Below are 25,621 nucleotides of genomic sequence, written 5' to 3' on the forward strand. Positions count from 1 at the left end.
TCACTCACCCTCAACACCTCACCCTCACTCACCCTCAACCCCTCACCCTCACTCACCCTCAACCCCTCACCCTCACCCTCACTCACCCTCAACCCCTCACCCTCACTCACCCTCAACTCCTCACCCTCAACACCTCACTCACCCTCACGCTCACCCTCACGCTCACCCACCCTCACCCTCAACACCTCACCCTCACTCACCCTCAACCCCTCACCCTCACTCACCCTCAACCCCTCACCCTCAACCCCTCACTCACCCTCACTCTCACTCATCCTCTATCACCCTCAACCCCTCACCCTCACTCACCCTCAACCTCTCACCCTCACTCACCCTCAACCCCTCACCCTCACTCACCCTCCCTCACCCTCAACCCCTCACCCTCACTCACCCTCAGCCCCTCACCCCCTCACCCTCACTCACCCTCACCCTCACCCACCCTCAACCCGTCACCCTCACTCACCCTCACTCACCCTCACCCACCCTCACTCACCCTCAACACCTCACCCTCACCCTCACTCACCCTCACTCACCCTCAACACCTCACCCTCACTCACCCTGCACCCCTCACCCTCACCCACCCTCACTCACCCTCAACCCCTCACCCCCTCACCCTCACTCACCCTCACCCTCACTCACTCACCCTCAACCCCTCACCCTCACTCACCCTCACTCACCCACCCTCACTCACCCTCAACACCTCACCCTTACCCTCACTCACCCTCAACACCTCACCCTCACTCACCCTCAAACTCAACATACATACATACATACATACCCTCACTCACCCTCACTCACCCTCAACCACTCACCCTCACTCACCCTCAACCCCTCACCCTCACTCACCCTCACTCACCCTCAACACCTCACCCTCACTCACCCTCACCCTCACTCACCCGCACTCACCCTCACTCACCCTCACCCTCACTCACCCTCACCCTCACTCACCCTCACTCACCCTCAACCACTCACCCTCACTCACCCTCACTCACCCTCAACCCCTCACCCTCACTCACCCTCAACCCCTCACCCTCACCCTCACTCTCACGCATCCTCACTCACCCTCACCCACCCTCAACCCCTCACCCTAACTCACCCTCACCCTCACTCACCCTCAACCCCTCACCCTCACTCACCCTCACTCACCCTCAACCCCTCACCCTCACTCACCCTCAACCCCTCACCCTCACTCACCCTCACTCACCCTCACCCTCACTCACCCACCCTCACCCTCACTCACCCTCACTCACCCTCAACCTCACTCACCCTCACCCACCCTCAACCCCTCATCCTCACTCACCCTCACCCTCACTCACCCTCAACCCCTCACCCACCCTCAACCCCTCACCCTCACCCTCACTCAACCTCAACCCCTCACCCTCAATACCTCACCCTCACTCACCCTCACCCTACCTCAACCCCTCACCCTCAATACCTCACCCTCACTCGCCCTCACTCGCCCTCACTCGCCCTCACTCGCCCTCACTCGCCCTCACTCGCCCTCACTCGCCCTCACTCGCCCTCACCCTCACTCACCCTCAACACCTCACCCTCACTCACCCTCAATGCCTCACCCTCACTCACCCTCAACACCTCACCCTCAACCCCTCACTCACCCTCACTCTAACTCACCCTCACTCACCCTCAACACCTCACCCTCACTCACCCTCACCCACCCTCAACCCCTCACCCTAACTCACCCTCACCCTCACTCACCCTCAACCCCTCACCCTCACTCACCCTCAACCCCTCACCCTCACTCACCCTCAACCCCTCATCCTCACCCTCACTCACCCTCACTCACACTCACCCTCACTCACCCTCACCCTCACTCACCCTCACCCTCACTCAACCTCACTCACCCTCAACCTCACTCACCCTCACCCACCCTCAACCCCTCATCCTCACTCACCCTCACCCTCACTCACCCTCACTCACCCTCACTCACCCTCAACCCCTCACCCTCACTCACCCTCAACCCCTCATCCTCACCCTCACTCACCCTCACTCACCCTCACTCACATTCACCCTCACTCACCCTCACTCACCCTCACTCACCCTCACTCACCCTCACTCACCCTCACTCACCCTCACACTCACCCTCACTCACATTCACCCTCACCCTCACTCACCCTCACCCTCACTCACCCTCACACTCACCCTCACTCACTGTTGGACAGGCCACATGAAGGGCCGCTCTCCCCCAGCCCAACCAGGCCCGAGAGCCGCCACGACAGTACCACGCATCATCATTGTACACCTGCTGCCCTCTCAGGGCCCCTGCCTGCGAGGCAAGCTAACCTCGTGGGCCCGATCCCCTGCCGGCCCACGCGGCCAACCTGAACCGCCATCTTGGACACTTCACCACGAGGTCGCCTGGCCTCCGATCAACCCCGACCCTGGGCCTGGCCCGGCCTCAGACATCTCGGCACCACCATCCACCCAGGAGGTGAGCGGGCTACTTGGCAAGTCAATGGGAGAAAGAGGTGTCGATGGCTCCCCCCGCCAAGTGCCGCTCGCCCATCGCCTCCCCGAGCGCTGGCTCCACCCCCCTGCTGGGTGTCTGGAATCCCGCATCCCGGACCCCCGACCTCCAAGTGCGAGGGTCCGGACATCAAAGCACGCCAGCCCTATAACTGGGGCAGCTCCAGAGCAGGAAGGCAGTTGTATCTTGGAGTCGAGAGACGTAAAGAGGAACTCATCCTGAACAGACTACTGGCGCTGCCGTAGCTCTGTCCTGTGCACCATCATCCTGCCTGTTGGCGCTGCCACAGCCGTCGTAACCTTCACCCTTCATCGTCGTCCGGATCTGCTGGCGTGGCCGCGGACCGTTGTAACCGTCATCTTCATCGGGACCTGCAGGCTCCGCCGCGGACCGTCATCTTTCATCCGACCATCTCGGGACCTGCTTGGCTCCTCCACGGCCCGATCATCAAGAACGCCGAGCTCAAGGATTGAGAGCTATTTTTGGACTCACCGGTAACTAAAGACTGTCCCGCTACCCTTTTCCTCAACCAAAGACTAAGCTAGAGGGGACCCCTGCGTCCAGACCTCCTTGTACCATATCATCGTAACCTAAGAATTGCATATAAAGTCTCGTTAACCTTCAGTCTTGTGTGGTGTCCGTCTGTGGGGGGGAAGTTATTCATCTGTACAGTCGTTGGAGACGGCTCTCCCTGGAGACCTCTCCCCGTACCTCGGCCGACCCTCCCGGTCCGTCTAACATTGGTGGCCAGCGGCGCGATTCGAATCACCGCATAACGTACAGAAAATAGCTCACCCCACAACGAACCATAATGACAACTAAAGAAAGCGGATCAACCGAGAAGTTCCAAATGGAAAAACTAGAGGAGTACAGCCACCGTGAACTAAAGCAGTTCTGCATCGAACTAGGTATCGCTACCACCGGACTAAGCACCAAGGACGATCTTAAACATGCCCTACAATCTTGGGCAGAGACCGGGGATACCGAAGCCCCTGAGCAAACCACCACAGCCCCCGAAGGGCAAAGAACCGGTCTCCCGCAAGACGAGATCCAAGAAAGAGAAAAAATCCGACTACACGAGCTAGAAATGGCCCGACTCAAGATGGAAATAGAACTCAAGTTGGCCGAACAAAAAATCAACTTAGAGCACCTACGTCTCCGAGAAGAAAGAGAAGAGAAACAGAGACAAAGGGAGCTCGAGGAAAAGAAACTGGCGTACGAGCACGAACGGAACATAGCCGAGATCAACCTGCGCAAACAGAATAAAGAGTTAGGGGTGCCCGAGAGACCACACACCCCGGGGACCGCGGAGAAAAAAGTACACATCCCCAAGGATGTGGTCCGAGAATATTTCCGAGAGGACGACATCCAACAATGGTTTAAGGCCTATGAAATCGCTATGACTGCGCACCGGATCGATAGAACCGACTGGGGTGCCGGCCTATGGGGCAGATTCCTCAATGAGGGCCGCGATACCCTGTTACAGCTCCCAGACCACCAGATGACCTCCTACGACCATATGAAAGCGGCCCTCCTCACCCGCTATGGTCTCACGCCCGAGATGTACCGCCAGAGGTTCCGAGACTGCACACGCATCCCGGGTACAACTTGGGTGGACTATGTAACGTACTTTAGCAGAGCTTTCGAAGGCTGGATCAAAGGAAACAACGTCACGACATACGAGCAGCTGTTCAATCTGATGGTATGGGAGCATCTGTCCAACAATTGCTTCATCGAACTACGCCAACACCTCCTCGACAGCAAGTTGACCGATCCCCGGCAGCTCGCAGCCGAAGCTGACCGGTGGGAGATAACCAGAGTGGGCCGGAATGGGTCCTACGAGCAAAACAGGAACAACAATGGACACCACCGACCGAGAGGAGGGGGAGGGGGCCAAGGACGAGGGAGAGACAACACTCCGGCCGCCCCCGCTGCCAGCACCACCCCCCCGGCCAACCGGGGCAGCACCCCGGCGCGACCGGGGTACAGAGCCAATGTCACATGTCACCGATGCCAGCGAGTCGGCCACTATGCAAATGACCCAAGCTGCCCGCAGTATCAGAGTCCAAAACCCCGCCAAATGGCCGCCGCGGCACTAGGGGAAGAACAGATCCCCGAGGAACAAGAAACAGACCAGCAAGAGTATCAAGAGTGGGAGCCAGCCGCCATGACTCTCGCGTGCTTAGGGGGAAGAGACATGGTCCCGCGGGTCCCCCTACCCGCTAACACCCAGAAGTACAGCCAATGGGTAAGCATCAATGGACAACGGGCCGAAGCCCTTCGAGACACCGGGGCCAGTGTGACAGCCGTCCGCTGTCACCTGGTGACCCCAGAACAATATCTACCAAACACCCTCTGCCCTGTGCGTTCAGCCGACAACTCGGAAAGTCTGTGTCGGATGGCCTGCGTCCCCTTTGAGTGGGGGGGGGTCTCCGGCATGCTGAAGGTGACGGTCCGAGACGACTCCCCCGTGGACTGCCTACTCGGAAATGACCTGGAGAGCTCCCCGTGGGCAGCCGTGGAGCGAAAAGAACACTTGGGGATGTTAGGCGTCCCGGACTGGGCGTGCGTCACCACCCGGTCCATGGCCGCCCGGGCCAACCCTCACCCAGAAGAACCAGAATGGCCGGCGCCGCCGCCTCCGGTCGCCCCAGCCGAGACCACCGACCCTGACACCCCCCTCGAACCTGCTCAACCTTCCGACATCGCTAACCTTGACCAGTGGGCCCAAGAGGGGGGACCCACCCAAGAACAATTTCGCCGGGAGCAGAAGACCTGTCCCTCCCTAGAGGGACTCCGCCAACAAGCGCTCGCCCAAGGCGCAGGGGATACTTCCGGGACTCATTGGGTCTACTGGGACAATGATCTACTGTACAGCGAGCAAAGAATCGCCGAGCTGGGGGCCAACAGAGTACTAGCGGTACCCCTCCGTTTCAGAGACTTCCTGTTAAACTTGGCCCACGATGTCCCCCTGGCAGGGCACCTCGGACAAGATAAAACTTACAGCCGCCTAGTGACCCACTTCTTCTGGCCCAAAATGAGAAACGATGTGCACCAGCATTGCCGATCTTGCCCCACGTGCCAAGCCAGTGGGAAGAGCGGCCGCAAACTAAAGGCCCCCTTGCAACCCTTTCCAGTAGTCACGACCCCATTTGAGAGGGTCGGAATAGACATTGTGGGACCCCTAGACCCGCGTACAAAACAAGGCCATCGCTTTATTCTGGTGCTGGTGGACCACGCCACCCGCTACCCTGAGGCTATACCTCTCCGAACCGTGACAGCCCCAGTGGTCGGCCGGGCCCTGATGGGGATCTTCTCCCGTGTGGGGTTCCCCCGAGAAGTCGTCAGCGACAGAGGCACGAACTTTATTTCTAAATACATGAAATCACTCTGGCAACAGTGTGGGGTCACCTACCGATTCACGACCCCCTATCACCCCCAAGGGAACGGACTGGTTGAGCGGTTCAACCGCACACTAAAAGGGATGATCGGGGGATTGGAAGAGCCCCTCCGTCGCCAGTGGGATGTACTGCTGCCGTGCCTCCTCTTCGCCTACCGGGAGGTCCCACAAAAATCACTAGGCTTCAGCCCATTTGAACTGCTATACGGGCACCCAGTGCGGGGGCCGCTCAGCCTGATCAAAGAAGGCTGGGAGATGCCTCCGGCCAAGAACCCTCCAGACGTCTTCCGGTACCTCCTCACCCTCCGCAACCAGTCACAGCGGTTCAGAGACCTAGCAAAAGTCAACCTAGAGGCCAGTCAAGAGGATATGAAAAAATGGTATGACCAGAACGCCTCATCCATTGAATTCGAGCCGGGGCAACAAGTATGGGTAATGTCCCCCACAGAACCTTGCGCTCTCCAAGACAAATGGACGGGGCCCTTCAAGGTGATCGAGCGCAAGGGCCCTGCCACCTATCTGATCGATATGGGGTCCTCCCGGAACCCACTCCGGGTCCTCCACACCAACAGGCTGAAACCTCACTTTGCACGAACCGAACTCAGCCTACTGATGGCCACAGACAACGGGGCTGAAGACGACTCCGAGCCTCTCCCTGACCTCCTGCGGACCCAGGAGCAAGACGGCTCCGTAGATGGGGTCCGCCTCTCGGAGACCCTCACCAGAGAACAACGCCAAGAGTGCCAAGCCCTCCTGTCACAGTTCGCCAGCCTGTTCTCCCTCACCCCAGGTGTCACGTCCTGGTGTGTGCACGATGTGGACACCGGAGATAGCCCTCCTATCCGCCACCGGGCCTACCGCGTACCTGATCGGGTACGGGCCTGCATCCAGGCGGAAGTGGCCAAGATGCTCACGCTCGGGGTCATCGAGCCCTCAGACAGTCCATGGGCCAGCCCGGTCGTGCTGGTCCCCAAAGCAGCCGCCCCCGGAACCACCCCAGAACTCCGGTTCTGTGTCGACTACCGGGGCCTGAATGAGGTCACCCGGACGGACGCACATCCCATCCCCCGGGCAGATGAACTGGTCGACCGAATGGGAGCTGCCCGCTACCTCAGCATCTTCGACCTGACAGCAGGTTATTGGCAGATCGGCCTCACACCCCGAGCACAGGAACGTTCTGCCTTCTCCACCCCCGATGGCCACTATCATTTTACGGTCATGCCTTTCGGCATGAAAAATGCACCAGCGACTTTCCAACGGCTCGTCAATAAAGTCCTGGCGGGGCTCGAAGGGTTCAGCGCCGCCTACCTAGACGACATCGCTGTGTACAGCCACCACTGGACCGAACACCTCCACCACCTCCGAGCAGTGCTGCAAGCCCTTCAACGAGCTGGCCTCACGATCAAGGCCAGCAAATGTCAAATTGGACAAGGGTCTGTGACCTACCTCGGGCACCAGGTGGGAAGCGGCCTAGTGGCCCCTCTACAGCTAAAAATTGCTGCCATCCAGGACTGGCAGCCCCCTATCACCCAAACCGAGGTACGAGCATTCCTGGGCCTCACAGGCTATTACCGAAGGTTTGTAAAAGACTATGGAACCATAGTGGGGCCTCTCACGGAACTCACGTCAAAGACTCAACCAAAGAAAGTGAACTGGACCCCAGAGTGTCAAACGGCATTCGAACAATTGAAGGCCGCCATGTGTTCCGCTCCTGTGCTCCAGGCCCCCGACTACAGCCGGGAGTTCCTCGTCCAGACGGACGCCTCCGACCAGGGCATTGGGGCGGTCCTGTCCCAAGTAAACACCGAAGGCCTTGATCAACCCGTGGCCTTCATCAGCCGGAGGCTCCTACCCCGGGAGCAACGCTGGAGCACCATAGAGAGAGAAGCATTCGCAGTGGTATGGGCCCTCAAAAAGCTCCGGCCCTACCTTTTTGGCACCCACTTCCGGGTGCAGACCGACCACCGACCCCTGCAGTGGCTGATGCATATGCGGGGGGAAAACCCAAAATTGCTGCGCTGGTCCATCTCCCTGCAAGGTATGGACTTCACAGTCGAACACCGGCCAGGACCAGACCACGCCAACGCAGACGGCCTGTCCCGGTTTTTCCGCCTCGACGACGAGAGTCCCCAGGAAGATGGGTAACTCTCCCCGCCTTCAGCTGGGGGGGACGCATGTTGGACAGGCCACATGAAGGGCCGCTCTCCCCCAGCCCAACCAGGCCCGAGAGCCGCCACGACAGTACCACGCATCATCATTGTACACCTGCTGCCCTCTCAGGGCCCCTGCCTGCGAGGCAAGCTAACCTCGTGGGCCCGATCCCCTGCCGGCCCACGCGGCCAACCTGAACCGCCATCTTGGACACTTCACCACGAGGTCGCCTGGCCTCCGATCAACCCCGACCCTGGGCCTGGCCCGGCCTCAGACATCTCGGCACCACCATCCACCCAGGAGGTGAGCGGGCTACTTGGCAAGTCAATGGGAGAAAGAGGTGTCGATGGCTCCCCCCGCCAAGTGCCGCTCGCCCATCGCCTCCCCGAGCGCTGGCTCCACCCCCCTGCTGGGTGTCTGGAATCCCGCATCCCGGACCCCCGACCTCCAAGTGCGAGGGTCCGGACATCAAAGCACGCCAGCCCTATAACTGGGGCAGCTCCAGAGCAGGAAGGCAGTTGTATCTTGGAGTCGAGAGACGTAAAGAGGAACTCATCCTGAACAGACTACTGGCGCTGCCGTAGCTCTGTCCTGTGCACCATCATCCTGCCTGTTGGCGCTGCCACAGCCGTCGTAACCTTCACCCTTCATCGTCGTCCGGATCTGCTGGCGTGGCCGCGGACCGTTGTAACCGTCATCTTCATCGGGACCTGCAGGCTCCGCCGCGGACCGTCATCTTTCATCCGACCATCTCGGGACCTGCTTGGCTCCTCCACGGCCCGATCATCAAGAACGCCGAGCTCAAGGATTGAGAGCTATTTTTGGACTCACCGGTAACTAAAGACTGTCCCGCTACCCTTTTCCTCAACCAAAGACTAAGCTAGAGGGGACCCCTGCGTCCAGACCTCCTTGTACCATATCATCGTAACCTAAGAATTGCATATAAAGTCTCGTTAACCTTCAGTCTTGTGTGGTGTCCGTCTGTGGGGGGGAAGTTATTCATCTGTACAGTCGTTGGAGACGGCTCTCCCTGGAGACCTCTCCCCGTACCTCGGCCGACCCTCCCGGTCCGTCTAACACTCACCCTCACCCTCACTCACCCTCAACCCCTCATCCTCACTCACCCTCATCCTCACTCACCCTCAACCCCTCACCCTCACTCACCCTCAACACCTCACCCTCAACACCTCACCCTCACTCACCCTCACCCTCACTCACCCTCAACCCCTCACCCTCAACCCCTCACCCTCAACCCCTCACCCTCAATCCCTCACCCTCACTCACCCTCACTCACCCTCAACCCCTCACCCTCACTCACCCTCAACCCCTCACCCTCACCATCACTCACCCTCACCATCACTCACCCTCACTCACCCTCACTCACCCTCACTCACCCTCACTCACCCTCACTCACCCTCACTCACCCTCACTCACCCTCACTCACCCTCACTCACCCTCACTCACCCTCACTCACCCTCACTCACCCTCACTCACTCACTCACCCTCACTCACTCACCCTCACTCACTCACCCACCCTCACTCACCCACCCTCACTCATTCACCCTCACTCATTCACCCTCACTCACTCACCCTCACTCACTCACCCTCACTCACTCACCCTCACTCACTCACCCTCACTCACTCACCCTCACTCACCCTCACTCACCCTCACTCACCCTCACTCACCCTCACTCACCCTCACTCACCCTCACCCTCTCACCCTCAACCCCTCACCCTCACTCACCCTCACTCACCCTCAACCCCTCAGCCTCACCCTCACCCTCACCCTCACTCACCCTCAACACCTCACCCTCACCCTCACTCTCAACCCCTCACCCTCACTCACCCTCACCACCTCACCCTCACTCACCCTCACTCACCCTCAACCCCTCACCCTCAACCCCTCACCCTCACCCACCCTCACTCACCCTCAACCCCTCACCCTCAACCCCTCACCCACACCCTCACTCACCCTCAACACCTCACCCTACTCTCAACCCCTCACCCTCACCACCCTCACCACCCACCTCCCACCCTCCCTCACCTCCACCCCTCACCCCTCACCCCCCCCCCTCCCCCCCTCCCTCCCTCGGTATCTCTCACCCTCACCCTCACTCACCCTCACCACCTCACCCTCACTCACCCTCACTCACCCTCAACCCCTCACCCTCAACCCCTCACCCTCACCCACCCCTCACTCCCCTCAACCCTCACCCACCCTCACCACACCTCACCCTCACCCTCACCCTCACTCACCCTCAACCCCTCCCCACCCTCACCCTCACTCATCCTCTATCACCCTCATCACCTCACCCTCACTCACCCTCAACCCCTCACCCTCACTCACCTCAACCCCTCACCTCACCTCACTCACCCCCACGCTCACCCTCACGCTCACCCACCTTCACCCTCAACACCTCACCCTCACTCACCCTCAACCCCTCACCCTCACTTACCCTCAACCCCTCACCCTCAACCCCTCACTCACCCTCACTCTCACTCATCCTCTATCACCCTCAACCTCTCACCCTCACTCACCCTCAACCCCTCACCCTCACTCCCCCTCACCCTCAACCCCTCACCCTCACTCACCCTCAGCCCCTCACCCTCAACCCCTCACCCTCACTCACCCTCACCCTCACCCTCACTCACCCACAACCCCTCACCCTCACTCACCCTCACTCACCCACCCTCAACACCTCACCCTCACCCTCACTCACCCTCACTCACCCTCAACACCTCACCCTCACTCACCCTCAACCCCTCACCCTCACCCACCCTCACTCACCCTCAACCCCTCACCCTCAACCCCTCACCCACACCCTCACTCACCCTCAACACCTCACCCTCAACCCCTCCCTCACGCTCACCCACCCTCACCCTCACTCACCCTCAACACCTCACCCTCACTCACCCTCAACCCCTCACCCTCACTCACCCTCAACCCCTCACCCTCACCCTCACTCACCCTCAACCCCTCACCCTCACTCACCCTCAACTCCTCACCCTCAACACCTCACTCACCCTCACGCTCACCCACCCACACCCTCAACACCTCACCCTCACTCACCCTCAACCCCTCACCCTCACTCACCCTCAACCCCTCACCCTCAACCCCTCACTCACCCTCACTCTCACTCATCCTCTATCACCCTCAACCCCTCACCCTCACTCACCCTCACTCACCCTCAACCCCTCACCCTCACTCACCCTCACTCACCCTCAACCCCTCACCCTCACTCACCCTCAGCCCCTCACCCTCAACCCCTCACCCTCACTCACCCTCACCCTCACTCACCCTCACCCTCACTCACCCTCAACCCCTCACTCACCCTCACCCACCCTCACTCACCCTCAACACCTCACCCTCACCCTCACTCACCCTCAACCCCTCACCCTCACTCACCCTCACTCACCCTCAACCCCTCACCCTCACTCACCCTCAACCCCTCACCCTCAACCTCTCACCCTCACTCACCCTCAACCCCTCACCCTCACTCACCCTCAACCCCTCACCCTCACTCACCCTCAGCCCTTCACCCTCAACCCCTCACCCTCACTCACCCTCACTCACCCTCACCCTCACTCACCCTCAACCCCTCGCTCACCCTCACTCACCCACCCTCACTCACCCTCAACACCTCACCCTCACCCTCACTCACCCTCACTCACCCTCAACACCTCACCCTCACTCACCCTCAACCCCTCACCCTCACCCACCCTCACTCACCCTCAACACCTCACCCTCAACCCCTCCCTCACGCTCACCCACCCTCACCCTCACTCACCCTCAACACCTCACCCTCACTCACCCTCAACCCCTCACCCTCACTCACCCTCAACCCCTCACCCTCACCCTCACTCACCCTCAACCCCTCACCCTCACTCACCCTCAACTCCTCACCCTCAACACCTCACTCACCCTCACGCTCACCCTCACGCTCACCCACCCTCACCCTCAACACCTCACCCTCACTCACCCTCAACCCCTCACCCTCACTCACCCTCAACCCCTCACCCTCAACCCCTCACTCACCCTCACTCTCACTCATCCTCTATCACCCTCAACCCCTCACCCTCACTCACCCTCAACCTCTCACCCTCACTCACCCTCAACCCCTCACCCTCACTCACCCTCCCTCACCCTCAACCCCTCACCCTCACTCACCCTCAGCCCCTCACCCCCTCACCCTCACTCACCCTCACCCTCACCCACCCTCAACCCGTCACCCTCACTCACCCTCACTCACCCTCACCCACCCTCACTCACCCTCAACACCTCACCCTCACCCTCACTCACCCTCACTCACCCTCAACACCTCACCCTCACTCACCCTGCACCCCTCACCCTCACCCACCCTCACTCACCCTCAACCCCTCACCCCCTCACCCTCACTCACCCTCACCCTCACTCACTCACCCTCAACCCCTCACCCTCACTCACCCTCACTCACCCACCCTCACTCACCCTCAACACCTCACCCTCACCCTCACTCACCCTCAAACTCAACATACATACATACATACATACCCTCACTCACCCTCACTCACCCTCAACCACTCACCCTCACTCACCCTCAACCCCTCACCCTCACTCACCCTCACTCACCCTCAACACCTCACCCTCACTCACCCTCACCCTCACTCACCCGCACTCACCCTCACTCACCCTCACCCTCACTCACCCTCACCCTCACTCACCCTCACTCACCCTCAACCACTCACCCTCACTCACCCTCACCCTCACTCACCCTCAACCCCTCACCCTCACTCACCCTCAACCCCTCACCCTCACCCTCACTCTCACTCATCCTCACTCACCCTCACTCACCCTCACCCACCCTCAACCCCTCACCCTAACTCACCCTCACCCTCACTCACCCTCAACCCCTCACCCTCACTCACCCTCACTCACCCTCAACCCCTCACCCTCACTCACCCTCAACCCCTCACCCTCACTCACCCTCACTCACACTCACCCTCACTCACCCTCACTCACCCTCACCCTCACTCACCCTCACTCACCCTCAACCTCACTCACCCTCACCCACCCTCAACCCCTCATCCTCACTCACCCTCACCCTCACTCACCCTCAACCCCTCACCCACCCTCAACCCCTCACCCTCACCCTCACCCTCACTCAACCTCAACCCCTCACCCTCAATACCTCACCCTCACTCACCCTCACCCTACCTCAACCCCTCACCCTCAATACCTCACCCTCACTCGCCCTCACTCGCCCTCACTCGCCCTCACTCGCCCTCACTCGCCCTCACTCGCCCTCACTCGCCCTCACTCGCCCTCACTCGCCCTCACTCGCCCTCACTCGCCCTCACTCGCCCTCACTCGCCCTCACCCTCACTCACCCTCAACACCTCACCCTCACTCACCCTCAATGCCTCACCCTCACTCACCCTCAACACCTCACCCTCAACCCCTCACTCACCCTCACTCTAACTCACCCTCACTCACCCTCAACACCTCACCCTCACTCACCCTCACCCACCCTCAACCCCTCACCCTAACTCACCCTCACCCTCACTCACCCTCAACCCCTCACCCTCACTCACCCTCAACCCCTCACCCTCACTCACCCTCAACCCCTCATCCTCACCCTCACTCACCCTCACTCACACTCACCCTCACTCACCCTCACCCTCACTCACCCTCACCCTCACTCAACCTCACTCACCCTCAACCTCACTCACCCTCACCCGCCCTCAACCCCTCATCCTCACTCACCCTCACCCTCACTCACCCTCACTCACCCTCACTCACCCTCAACCTCACCCTCACTCACCCTCACTCACCCTCACTCACATTCACCCTCACTCACCCTCACTCACCCTCACTCACCCTCACTCACCCTCACTCACCCTCACTCACCCTCACACTCACCCTCACTCACATTCACCCTCACCCTCACTCACCCTCACCCTCACTCACCCTCACACTCACCCTCACTCACCCTCACTCACCCTCAACCCCTCATCCTCACTCACCCTCATCCTCACTCACCCTCAACCCCTCACCCTCACTCACCCTCAACACCTCACCCTCAACACCTCACCCTCACTCACCCTCACCCTCACTCACCCTCAACCCCTCACCCTCAACCCCTCACCCTCAATCCCTCACCCTCACTCACCCTCACTCACCCTCAACCCCTCACCCTCACTCACCCTCAACCCCTCACCCTCACCATCACTCACCCTCACCATCACTCACCCTCACTCACCCTCACTCACCCTCACTCACCCTCACTCACCCTCACTCACCCTCACTCACCCTCACTCACTCACTCACTCACTCACCCTCACTCACCCTCACCCTCACTCACCCTCACTCACTCACCCTCACTCACTCACCCACCCTCACTCACCCACCCTCACTCACCCACCCTCACTCATTCACCCTCACTCACTCACCCTCACTCACTCACCCTCACTCACTCACCCTCACTCACTCACCCTCACTCACTCACCCTCACTCACTCACACTCACTCACTCACCCTCACTCACCCTCACTCACTCACTCACTCACCCTCACTCACTCACCCTCACTCACCCTCACTCACCCTCACTCACCCTCACTCACCCTCACTCACCCTCACCCTCTCACCCTCAACCCCTCACCCTCACTCACCCTCACTCACCCTCAACCCCTCAGCCTCACCCTCACCCTCACCCTCACTCACCCTCAACACCTCACCCTCACCCTCACTCTCAACCCCTCACCCTCACTCACCCTCACCCTCAACACCTCACCCTCACTCACCCTCACTCACCCTCAACCCCTCACCCTCAACCCCTCACTCACCCTCACTGTCACTCACCCTCACTCAACCTCAACCCCTCAGCCTCACCCTCACCCTCACCCACCCTCAACACCTCACCTCACCCTCACTCACCCTCAACCCCTCACCCTCCCTCACCCTCAACCCCTCACCCTCCCTCACCCTCAACCCCTCACCCTCGACCCCTCCCCCTTAACCCCTCACCCTCACTCAGCCTCAACCCCTCACCCTCGACCCCTCCCCCTTAACCCCTCACCCTCACTCAGCCTCACTCACCCTCAACACCTCACCCTCACTCACCCTCAACACCTCACCCTCACTCACCCTCAACACCTCACCCTCAACCCCTCACCCTCACCCTCACTCACCCTCACAACACATATTGTGTTACAATAGGTGTCACATTTGCAAAAGATAAAACTATTGGCATTGTAAATAACAAAGCTATTAATTCGCTATTTTCAAAACAAGCACATAAATAAAAAATGTGTCCTTTACAATACCAATAGCTCAAACTTTCCTAATGCAAGACCTATTGCATTGCTGTGCTTCTCTCCCCTGCTGCACTCTCCTGCTCTCTAGAGATGTGGCCTAACGACAAGAGCTGCCATCTAAGTCACGTAAATACAAAATATGTTGCATTCCAAATGCTATAGGTGTCACATTCGCAAAAGTTATAACTATTGGCATTGTAAATGACAAAGCCATCAATTTAGCAATTTTAAAAACCAACAAATAAATAACATATGTCATTTACAATACCAATAACTCCAACTTTTCTAATGCGAGACCTATTGCATTTCCAATGCTTGTTTTAACTGTCGCCTGCCCAAGATCAAGAAGCAGGCATACCGAACCGGCATCTCCTCCCCACTTCCCGTCAGACAACAGCAACCCCCATGCCCGGCGTGCACACAGGACTACACTGCCAGGCACAGCACTACCAACTGCCTGCCTTCCTGCTCCCGCACTTTTACCCCGGGGTGGAGCCACAGGACAGTGGCTACATTCCCTGCGTGTGCCCCACAACACGTTGTTCCCCATGGGGGCATCCCACAGCCGGGTGCAGTTAATAACTACAAGCACCCAAAGGTATGTGGCATAGCAGAATAAGAATGGACGTGGTACAGGTAGGCTTTTTTTTTACTTATTTATTCGTTCACTTTTATATAGTGCAAGGAATCAGAACACTTTCAATCAGCACCAATTGCATTACAGTTAGACACAAGCTTAACATTAAAGAGAGTAGCACTCCCACTCCCCTGTGCACCTTGGTGTGAAGCTACCTGTCTCACAGGCCAGCCCTGTTTGTGTGACAGCGCAGGGGATGCACTGGATTTTTCTCCTTGCACAAATCAGCACAATAAATTAATTTGGATTCTGCACTGTATGAAAAAAAAGAAAATCTGGTATGTAAAATCTGGGCCTCGTTTACCATGAGCACAAAAGTAAAAGTATGTAGTTTCGGTTACAGTGTTAACATGTTTGTAAAACTCTCTCCTCTCTTTTTACTATGCCATATATACACTGACTGGCTGCATAACAATTACACTTGCCACATCTCTTACTCCCCTCTCTCATCTTCTTCCTTTATCTCTCTATCTCACTCTCTGTTATATTTGTCCACTTTTCCTTTTCTTACTTATCCTCTTTTTTGTCTTCTGTTCTCTCCCTTGCCACTCTTCCTTGGCCCTCTCTTTCATTTTCGTCTCCACAACGTTACTTATCTCTGTCTTTCTGTGGCGCACACACTGTTTTTATCTCCCTTGTCCCTAAAGCAAAGGCAAAACCATTGCTCCGTTTAACAAGCATTTGCAATGCAATAGGTATCGCATTTATGCGAGTTTAAGCTATTGGCATTGTAAATAACAATCCCTTTAAGTTATTTGTTTTAAATCGCAAAACATAAATAAAAAGGCCAATGGCTCAAACTCAAGCAAATGCGAGACCTATTGCGCGGTGGCTGCATCAAAGCGCTATCTTTCTAAATGCCAGCCATGTACAACATGGCTAAAGTCACGGAGAAAGCCAATAAATTTCGCATACGCAAGACCTGTTGGCTTTGCGAATGCTCGTTTAAGTGGATGAAACTTTTTTCCGCGAAAATATGTGTGATTTGGTCTTCCCAGTAACATTTCAAAGAGCTCTGCCTCGTCGTCTGGTTCATCTCAAGTTATACTAAAGGTCACCTGGCGCCTTCCTCTTCCCGAGGAACCCAAATCCAAAGAGTAAACGAAATAATACACCTTATCAGCAAAAAGAACCCCGAAAAATAATGTTCTGCCTCCCACAGATGGACGCCAGCTGGCCCTGCTGCTGACAGCCTGCTTTTTCCCTTCAAAGATGACTTTACTTTTTTCTTTTCTGCAAGGCTTTCCACCCCTTTCCCACTTCCTGCTGACTCCGCGCTCCTTCCTTTTTTTTGTCTTTTTTTTCTCATTCTAAATCCATTTTTCCCTTCTCTGACCACTTCCCTCGATTTCACCTCCCTCTCCCCGCCTCTTATATCCTGTCTCCTCCCATCTCTCTTTGTCCTCTAGTTTCTGACCCTCCCCTTCCTAAAAAAATAAAAATAGCATAAATCATTTTGTACTCCTATGATTGCGGATAGCTTCTATTGTTCAAGACTAACGATGCCTTTTTTTGTATAGCGCCTGTTGCCACGGTATTTGTTTTTTCATAGCGCTACTAAAATCATGATAATGTATCCCGTCAAGCTAGGTTTTGCTCACATGTTCACAAACACTTTGGAAGTCGCAAAGTCTCGATCAGAAGTCCCATTTTTAAAAAAAATGAGAAACTGTGTTTTTGTAGGTCTCAAGCAGCTCTCCGAGGCCGGGGCAGTAATCCGCCGGAGTGTCCTGCCCTGACAGAGCTGCCGCTTTTGTGTGACAGCGTCAATCAGTCAACTTTATTGCCAATCATTGCTCGCACTGTGTGACTTGTGGGGTGCAGCTTGGAGGGATTCTAAACCCCCAGCATGCAATGTGCGTTAGGTTAGAAAGCTAGAACTGAATGAGTGGGCCACACACACCCCGCATTCACCAGCGGCGAGATTAGGCTGACATCTGTTGCCTGCACGTTGCACTGAGTTAGCGTCCTTCAACAGGTACGTTAACACGCTAAATTATAATATAGGGACGATAACGGGTGACTTGCAGGCGTCACTCCGATATCTGCAGTAGGGACTTTGACCGAGTGAACTATCCTCACGGTTATCCGTCTCACCTGTCTGGTAGGGAGCCTTGATGAAGGGCCAGTTTACTCTACCCGTTAGTTGGCTTTGGGCGGAATAAGTGCCAACGGATCATCTACTACAGAATAGATGTCTCGTTTCATACCATGCTTCTTCAGTGAAAAAATACAGCTATTGAGTATGTCTGCTAGTTCGACAAACGCCTTGGTGACTGTTGAAAAGTGACTCATTGAAAAGTGCTCCGATGCCCCCGGGCCATGCTTGGGCCACGGGACATCACCAAAAATCAAAAGATTAAAAAAATCCCTCTCCTACCAGCAGAGGGCGGCCCTGACCGCAGAGGAGAAAAAAGTAAGAAGTCCATATCCAGACCCCTCCCTGAATTTTTTCCCTTCCCCTTTTGGTTCTAATTACTTTCAGCAGCGACCACGTCTCCACTTGGCTTCGGGGAGCAGGGGAGAGAAGGAGGCAAGAAAAAACCTGGAAGAATAAAAAATATATATAGCGCTCCCTCGAAAAGCTGGCATACCGCTATCAACGCGTGCCCCTTTCCCCCAGTTCTTACATCCCACGTCCCGGAGACGCGGAGGATTTCTATTTATCACATTTTTTCCTTCTATAACTTATAACATTTTATGGGGAAGTTTGGGGTTTTCGGCGTTGTTTCAAAGAACGTTTTTCAGGGAAAAGAGGATTTCGCCGCCGGACGGAGGAAAGATTAAAATAATAACAAACAAAAAAACAAGGAGGAGGAAGGAAAGTTAACACTGAAACGCCCAAAGTCGCTCCGACGGGTTTCAAGGCGCTACTAAGATGCAGACGGTGCTGCGCATTCTGCTCTGCATGGCCTTTTTGGCGCTGTCTTCGTCAGAGGCCAACACTGTCAACTTCAGCCCGGAGGTAAGATAATTTAACAAATCAGAGTTTTTCCTTGGATGCCTTTTTATGCGTTTCAGACATCGTAGTCCCGCCTTGTAATGTAATGTAACCAGATTTGTAAAGCGCATGGTTACCCGGAGGCGTCCCAGCGCTTCTCTCACTTGTGACAACTTTAGGTGCTTCATGTAGATTGCAGCTCTCGCTCTTCTGTATGGATGGATGGATGGTGGTCATAATATATTTTGTTCATTCTGCTTAATTTCGTTTTTGCCCAGCTCTTTCGGCCTTTGGCTCAAGTTTCGCATCCTCATTAAAAAATAAGAGGCATACATATGTTCATTTGTTGCTGATTTGGTTTTGCTGACAAGGTGTTATTGTCATTAGTTCGTGAAAACGGTTTCTTTCCTTATTGAAGGCAGAGTAATGGCTCTCTTCCAGCCTCTCCCGGGGGACATGAGGTCACTCGCACACGAGATCTGCTGAGAGGGTTTGGGAGAGTAGCCTGGGATGGGCCAAGCCTGGCCCTCCCCCTCCCCTCCTTCCCTGCCTGGCAGACTTCTCTCTTTGTGTTTTTTCCCCCTTTCTTTTCTTTGTTGTCTGTTTGTGTAGTAAGGACCTCTGACAAAGTAACCAAACCAAATGATCCAATTCGTAGAAACTGGAGCGGTTCCCCTCACATGTAGGCAGCACGCACAGATTTAGTTTATGTATAGAATTTGTATGTGTGCCTTTTTAGGGACCCGGGCCGAAATGCTGTACAGAGGTCACCTGTAGCGGTGCAGAGGCCCTGGAATGGTAGGGAAGCAGGAACGAGTGCACGCGCGTTGGGGGAACCGTGATCTAACGTGACTGGGCGGATATTGGAGTACAACGGGGTCTCCTGGCCAGGGGAAGGGGCCGAGGAAGGCCGGCTCTGTGGGAGCACGGAGGTGAAGTGCTGGGCTGGTACCGGCTGCGTGATCTGGGCCTCTCAGCCTCCAGTCCCACCCGGCACACAGCCCAGCAGTGTTGATGTCTAAAATGGGTGCTATTGGATTGGATAATAACTCGTATCCTCCGTTTCTGAACTTTATGTTGGTGGGGCGTATGCTGTGCATCGATCGGACGTGTACATGCATAGGAGTGCGGAGGGGGCCGGCCGGGGGAGGGTGTATGTGTGAAATCTAGAGGCAGGAAGCGGTGCCCTGGATGTTTGGCTCGGGGTGCAGCGGGGGAAGCCAGCGCCTCACCCATCTGGTTGCAATTGTGCATTTTCGCCCTGCTCAGCAGAACCGTGGCCTTTAGCGGAATACACTAACGCGCAGCTCCGGCGGCATTCACCTTACGGTCCCCACCCCACTTGCGCGTTCTGCTGAACTTGTGTCATTTTTTATGTCTTTGGGTGAATTATGTAATGAAGTCATGCCTTTGGATTAATTAATTCGAAACTCCCCCCCCCCCCCCTTCACTCAAGCAAGTCCCCACTCAAGCACGCCGTATTGAGGAAATGTACACCCACTTGAAGATTTATTGAGACTTCATTAACGGCGTCAATTACGGACCTGAAGTGAATTAACCTCCTCCCTGCTGGACACAAACATTCCCCAGCCCTGTGGCTTCATTGTTTGCCACCCGAAGGAGAAATAGCGCCCACCCTTGATTCCCGCGTGCACTCCACCCCCTCGAAGAGGTGTTTCACAGCCTCGGGCACTCCTTGGACGCCCCACCTACCTGGCGCGGGCCCAGAGGCCCTCTCCCGCGGTATGAAGACCGTACACCCTTATACTCCTAGTTTTCACTTAAAACCCCAGGCCTTGGAGAAAGACACATGGCTCCACCTCATTTGGCACCACATTTACGTTGCTGGACTTTGCTTTTAAATATTATTTTATTTAATTATGAGTGTTGGTCCATTGGGCCCAATTAGAATGAAGGAGCACCCCAACTCCCAGCATCCCCGATATGGTAAATGAAGACCGACAACTGGAAACGTTGTGTGCCCGTGACTTGGAGTCACCTGGTGGCAACCAGTGTGGTACCCCATAACCTGAGGAAGGAAGAGGGGAGGGGACGTGTGCTCCTTCCTCCCGTAACTAATACCCGAGGGGAGGCCCTAGCTAGAAATGTTTACGCCTCATGTCGATAAAAGCTATTTTTCCGTTTTTGTATATAATTCCTCTGTTGCCCACATGGATTTTAAGAGGAGGGGGTGGGAGACTGCGGCAGCAGTTTGGATAAAAGGCATCTTGTCAATGCTGCACTAGGCCACCTCTCATCCTGCCCAACACCCACAAAGGCCTCTTTGTTGGGCTTCCCCCATATCCGTGCCCCCCACTCCTCAGACCTCCGGCGATCCCTCCCCGCCCACTCCCTCTACAGCCAACACACAGGAACATTCACACAGCCGAGGCCTGCAGCGCAAAAAACCAAGAGTAAGGGAAAGAATTACAGGCGCGAAAATGCGGACCCTTTTCCTCACCAATCAGAATTTGAATATAAAAGTGAGGTTTCCGTAAGTAAACAAGTGAAAAACAGAGCTGCTCGGAACATTGCATGGGAGTTGGAAAGAGGGACATCGTGAGATGCAAAGAGACGCATGCAGGTCAGCTGTGACAAGCGAGTGACTTCCTCGACCTCGTTGACAGAATGGGGGGAGGCATTGGGCACAGTTGGCTCTCCAGTGACGTATGGAAAACTAGGAAGCGGATGTGGTGCTACTGCCAGAGCTGCCGACTTTGGAAATGGGGCACCACGTTCGAGTCTCGGCGTCAGTGATTCTGGGCAAATCACTTAATCTCTCCGTGCCTGAAAAAACATAATGTGACCTGGGGTAATGCAACCGGTGCACAGTCGGCAAATCTCTTCGGATCGAGGCCATGCTACATAACAATGCAAAAAGGCGCCCCCTTGTCCTGCAAAATGTAGTGCTGTGCCCGACACCCATAACTGTAAGACATTCGAAGGCTTTTGGCTGATAGGGAGCAGTCCAAAAAGCAATTTTAATTGCAAAGGATGCGGAGCCTGACTGTTACAATGCGGATTGTTTTTTTTCTTTCTCCAACTGAGGATACCTGTGCTGTGGGATTACTGTGGGATTAAAGCATGCTAATGAAATATGTTCTAAAAAAATAAAATCGACTGTATTCAGGTAGTCCTATGAACTGTTGGCCAGCCAGTCCTTGATCAGGCTAAGGCCATGCAGCTGTGACCCTGGTGATGGGAAGTAAAATAAGGTAAATATTCTTTTCGAGACCTCTATAAAAGTAGGTCTTGTGGGTCTCAGTAAGGTTCAAGCCTCAAATTAGTTTCTTACTTATCAAAAATGGGGCAGATACATTTGCCAGTAATCTGTCCAGAAACCCTAGAGGAGACTGTGTCGCATTTTCTGATGTCAGTGTTTGCCTGGTTCATGTTATCGAACTTGAGATGTATCTGCTCGGAAGGCACTTTATTTGATCTTCGTCTGTTCCACCAGGTCTAACTAACTGGGAATCTGCTTAGATGTGGGACATGGCAGACATTAAGAAGGAGCAATGATACTGACGCTTGGGGTGTGCCAGGCTAGGAGCAGGGTGAACACAGGCATGGCCAACAAATTAACTAGTCAGGCAGGAATGCCCACCACCAACCTATCAATGGCGAAAGAGAAATTGATCACAACAGCTAAGGCTGTTTACCACAGGGAGCTAAATGTAAAGTTTCTGGGCATGTCAGACCTAGTTAAAGGGTCAAGGACCCAAAGACTTACCTTTCACAGTGAGCCTGCAGCAGCCGGGCTCAGATCGAGGAAGGCACTGAGACAAGTAGGTTTGTGACTAGGTACCCATGAGAGTAAGTAAGCTCAAGGCTGTGATTCAAAAGCATCTTATGTCAGTTTTCTGATCATTCAATATTTCCTCAAAAGAAATTAGTGAGCTCCTTGGGTGGCATCGGATAAGAATTAGATCATCCAAGGATCTGAGCTTGTCAAGGAAGCTCAAACTCTTTTTGAGAAGAAAAAGAAGGATTTCTCTGTTGATCAAAAATGCTATATTTTCAGGCTGGATTAGCAGCATGGGATGATGCAGATAGTGAGGATTTACCTACTTTTCCATTTATTCATAGCCAGGGTGTCATCTTTTCTCTAGTACCCTCACGTTTTACATTTGGTCATCAAGGTGTTTTGACTACCACATGCTAAGATGAATGAAACATTTAAACTGTCAAAAGAAAGAGGAAAAACAAGGCTTAATTTGTGCTGGTGGTCGGCAATGGAATTCATTTTTTGTGGCACAGGTCTTATTTTCATCATCAGACCCAGAACTTCAAGAGCAAAAGAGAGTCAGAGAAGGGGTACTAGAAAGATGAGCAATCAATGACAAAGGGAGAAGGCAGGGATAAAAAAGAACCTGCAGAAGTTGGATAAAGAGACAGCAAGTGTTGGATTGAAAGGCATAAGGTGGAATCAAGACCAGACAGCCTCGGCATTCACCAACCCTGGCATTCGAAAGCTCAGGCACTAAGAAAAAATACTTTGTCGCTGCCCTTTTTTGTAACATTGTTTTATAGTGGGCGCTCCAATAGAACCACTATGGCATGGTGGGCTCTCCACAACCAGGTGGATATGTTGGTGCCCCAAGTAAGTCGATCCTTACAGCTACTAAGCAGGTATTCTGTATTTCCTTCCATATTGGTGGGACAGGACACCCACTCGGCCACGTGTACTGCATCCAGATTTTGCTGAAAATTCTGGTATATTCTGAAGTCTGGGCCATCTACCCAGATACTAAAATCCCCCGTCTTGAACAGATAAACCTGGCCATGGTGAACTTTAAATTTACATAATTGTTTGAAAAATCACTGCCTAAGAATGGCGCCTGGGCATATCGAAAGGACGCTCATTATGTTAGGGACAGCTTAATACTTGAATTAGTAATGATTCTGCCTTAAGAGTAGACTCTGTTGGCATCTTTCATATTAAACCAATTATATCTGACAGCTGACTTCCCCCTCTCCATTTAGGTAGGAGCTTTAAATGCATCTGTAGACTTACTTAACCATGATCCAATGATTAAAAGTAAGTGAGACTTTCTGTAGGAGATATTAAAAATGGCTTATGTACATTTTGCAGTTAAGCAGACATTGCAGTTGTGTTCTGTATCCTTTCAGTGTTTCGTAGATTTTATGGTCTGTCTGGGACTAATTTATGGAAGCAGGGCATGGGGCAGCTTATTGCCAGTAGAATTGCGGATGGCCTGAGTCTCTGGTATATTACTAAGATGGTACAAACACCTACAATATACTTGTTTGTTAGAGAGACCAGGCAAAACAAAGTTCAGAGACGGAATATTTGCACTATATGGTGATCCTAGCAGCATATTCTGTCCTTGGTCCTGTACAAGCACAGACAGGCGTGCCTTTGAGTGCTGCGGGTACATCTGCACAGCCATCTTGTTTCAGAGATTTGCGCTGATCTGTCACGCCCATTGTGACTCACAAACCCAGTGGAAATCGGCAGCTAGTAAGCTCCTCCCAGAGCGGCGTGGACACTGAGAAAGCGAATGGCCGTACCAGAGATAAGCTCCTGAAATGCAAATTAGCCTGAACATGTAGACGCAAAGTTAACTCCTGTAAACTAAAAGTCCCACCAGTCTATTGCAACTTGTGCATAAAACATACTCCAGGTAATAGAAGAAGGAGTGGTCTGAGGTCAGGCGATAGCAGGAGCTGCCTGACCTTATGGAGGTAGTTGACATTCTCAGGCCTGACTATTATGTGTGCGGACTAGCCCTACTAACACTGACCCTCTTTCGCAGAGTGAACTACCCAAAGGTTAGGGGAACAGCCTTGGCTACAGTGTTACAGTGGTATGGAAAATATGTTGCTGCTTGGAGTTCTTGGAAGTCCCCATGCCAGCGAAGAACGGCCTTTCCAAAATGAGTTACTGTGAGGCGAATGCCACAAGTCTGATTTCGGAAGGTTTGTAGTTTCAGGCGAGAGAGATCAGGGTTCTCCCCCCCCCCCCCCCCCCCCACCCCCCTCTTTACAGAGGGGCTGATGGATGGATAGGCAGTAAAATGGAGCAAAGGTGACACTTCTTTGGTGTACGGTGCACCTGGCACTGCTCTTTCTTCACCAGGTCTCAGCTGTCTTGAAGGCCCCAACAGGAGTGAAGGGTGCGAGCGAAGGCACTTGCTTTCTAGAACACCCTCTCCATCCCTTAGTTCTGCTGCATGAAGAGGAGACCCGGTACAAGATTATGGGTGGGTCAAGAGGTCTGTCCTGTGATATTATTTGTGATCAAATGATCTGGAGTCACTTCCGCTATGCTTGACATTTGACTGCATCGCCATCCTTCTCTTAAAGGTCCCAGGGACGGATAAAGACCCCACCCTCGACAGTATGGTTTGCCCCTTTCTTGAGAGCGGGTGGAAGCCTACGAATCCTTAGAGGGGGCGTGAAGAGCTCTGGCCTGGATGAACGGCCTAGAGGCCACCCTCTTGGCCCTGGCAATAGAAGGCCTGCAGACACGGGCACGGGGTCTTGTGCCCAGAGAGCCTCCCGTATGGCGCAAGGAAGGGAGGATTTGCAGACGGGGGTCATAGGACTACTATTGTGCAATCAGACGCCTTATTCAGTAAACGGAAGCCCCTCCCGCAGGGGTTATTGTGCTCAGGCCGGAGGCCGGATACCTGCTCCATAATGGGGTAGTTAAGAGCTCCTGGGGAAGGGGTCGCGCTCTTTGAGGCAGTGGCCC

The 25,621-nt window shown here is 54.8% G+C and overlaps 1 protein-coding gene across 1 annotated transcript in view; it reads left to right on the forward strand.

Moving 5' to 3' along the window:
• The first annotated feature begins 18,463 nt into the window (after positions 1 to 18,463).
• MMP14 (matrix metallopeptidase 14) overlaps positions 18,464 to 25,621 on the forward strand; it is an 86,545-nt gene continuing 79,387 nt past the window's right edge. The window contains exon 1 of the mRNA XM_086923654.1: positions 18,464 to 18,927. Within this exon, the coding sequence (XP_086779780.1) occupies positions 18,841 to 18,927 (87 nt within the window). The 5' untranslated portion in view covers positions 18,464 to 18,840. The remainder of the gene's footprint in view (positions 18,928 to 25,621) is intronic.

This window comes from Lissotriton vulgaris, chromosome 5, assembly GCF_964263255.1.
Source record: "Lissotriton vulgaris chromosome 5, aLisVul1.2, whole genome shotgun sequence".
NCBI classification, from domain to species: domain Eukaryota; kingdom Metazoa; phylum Chordata; class Amphibia; order Caudata; family Salamandridae; genus Lissotriton; species Lissotriton vulgaris.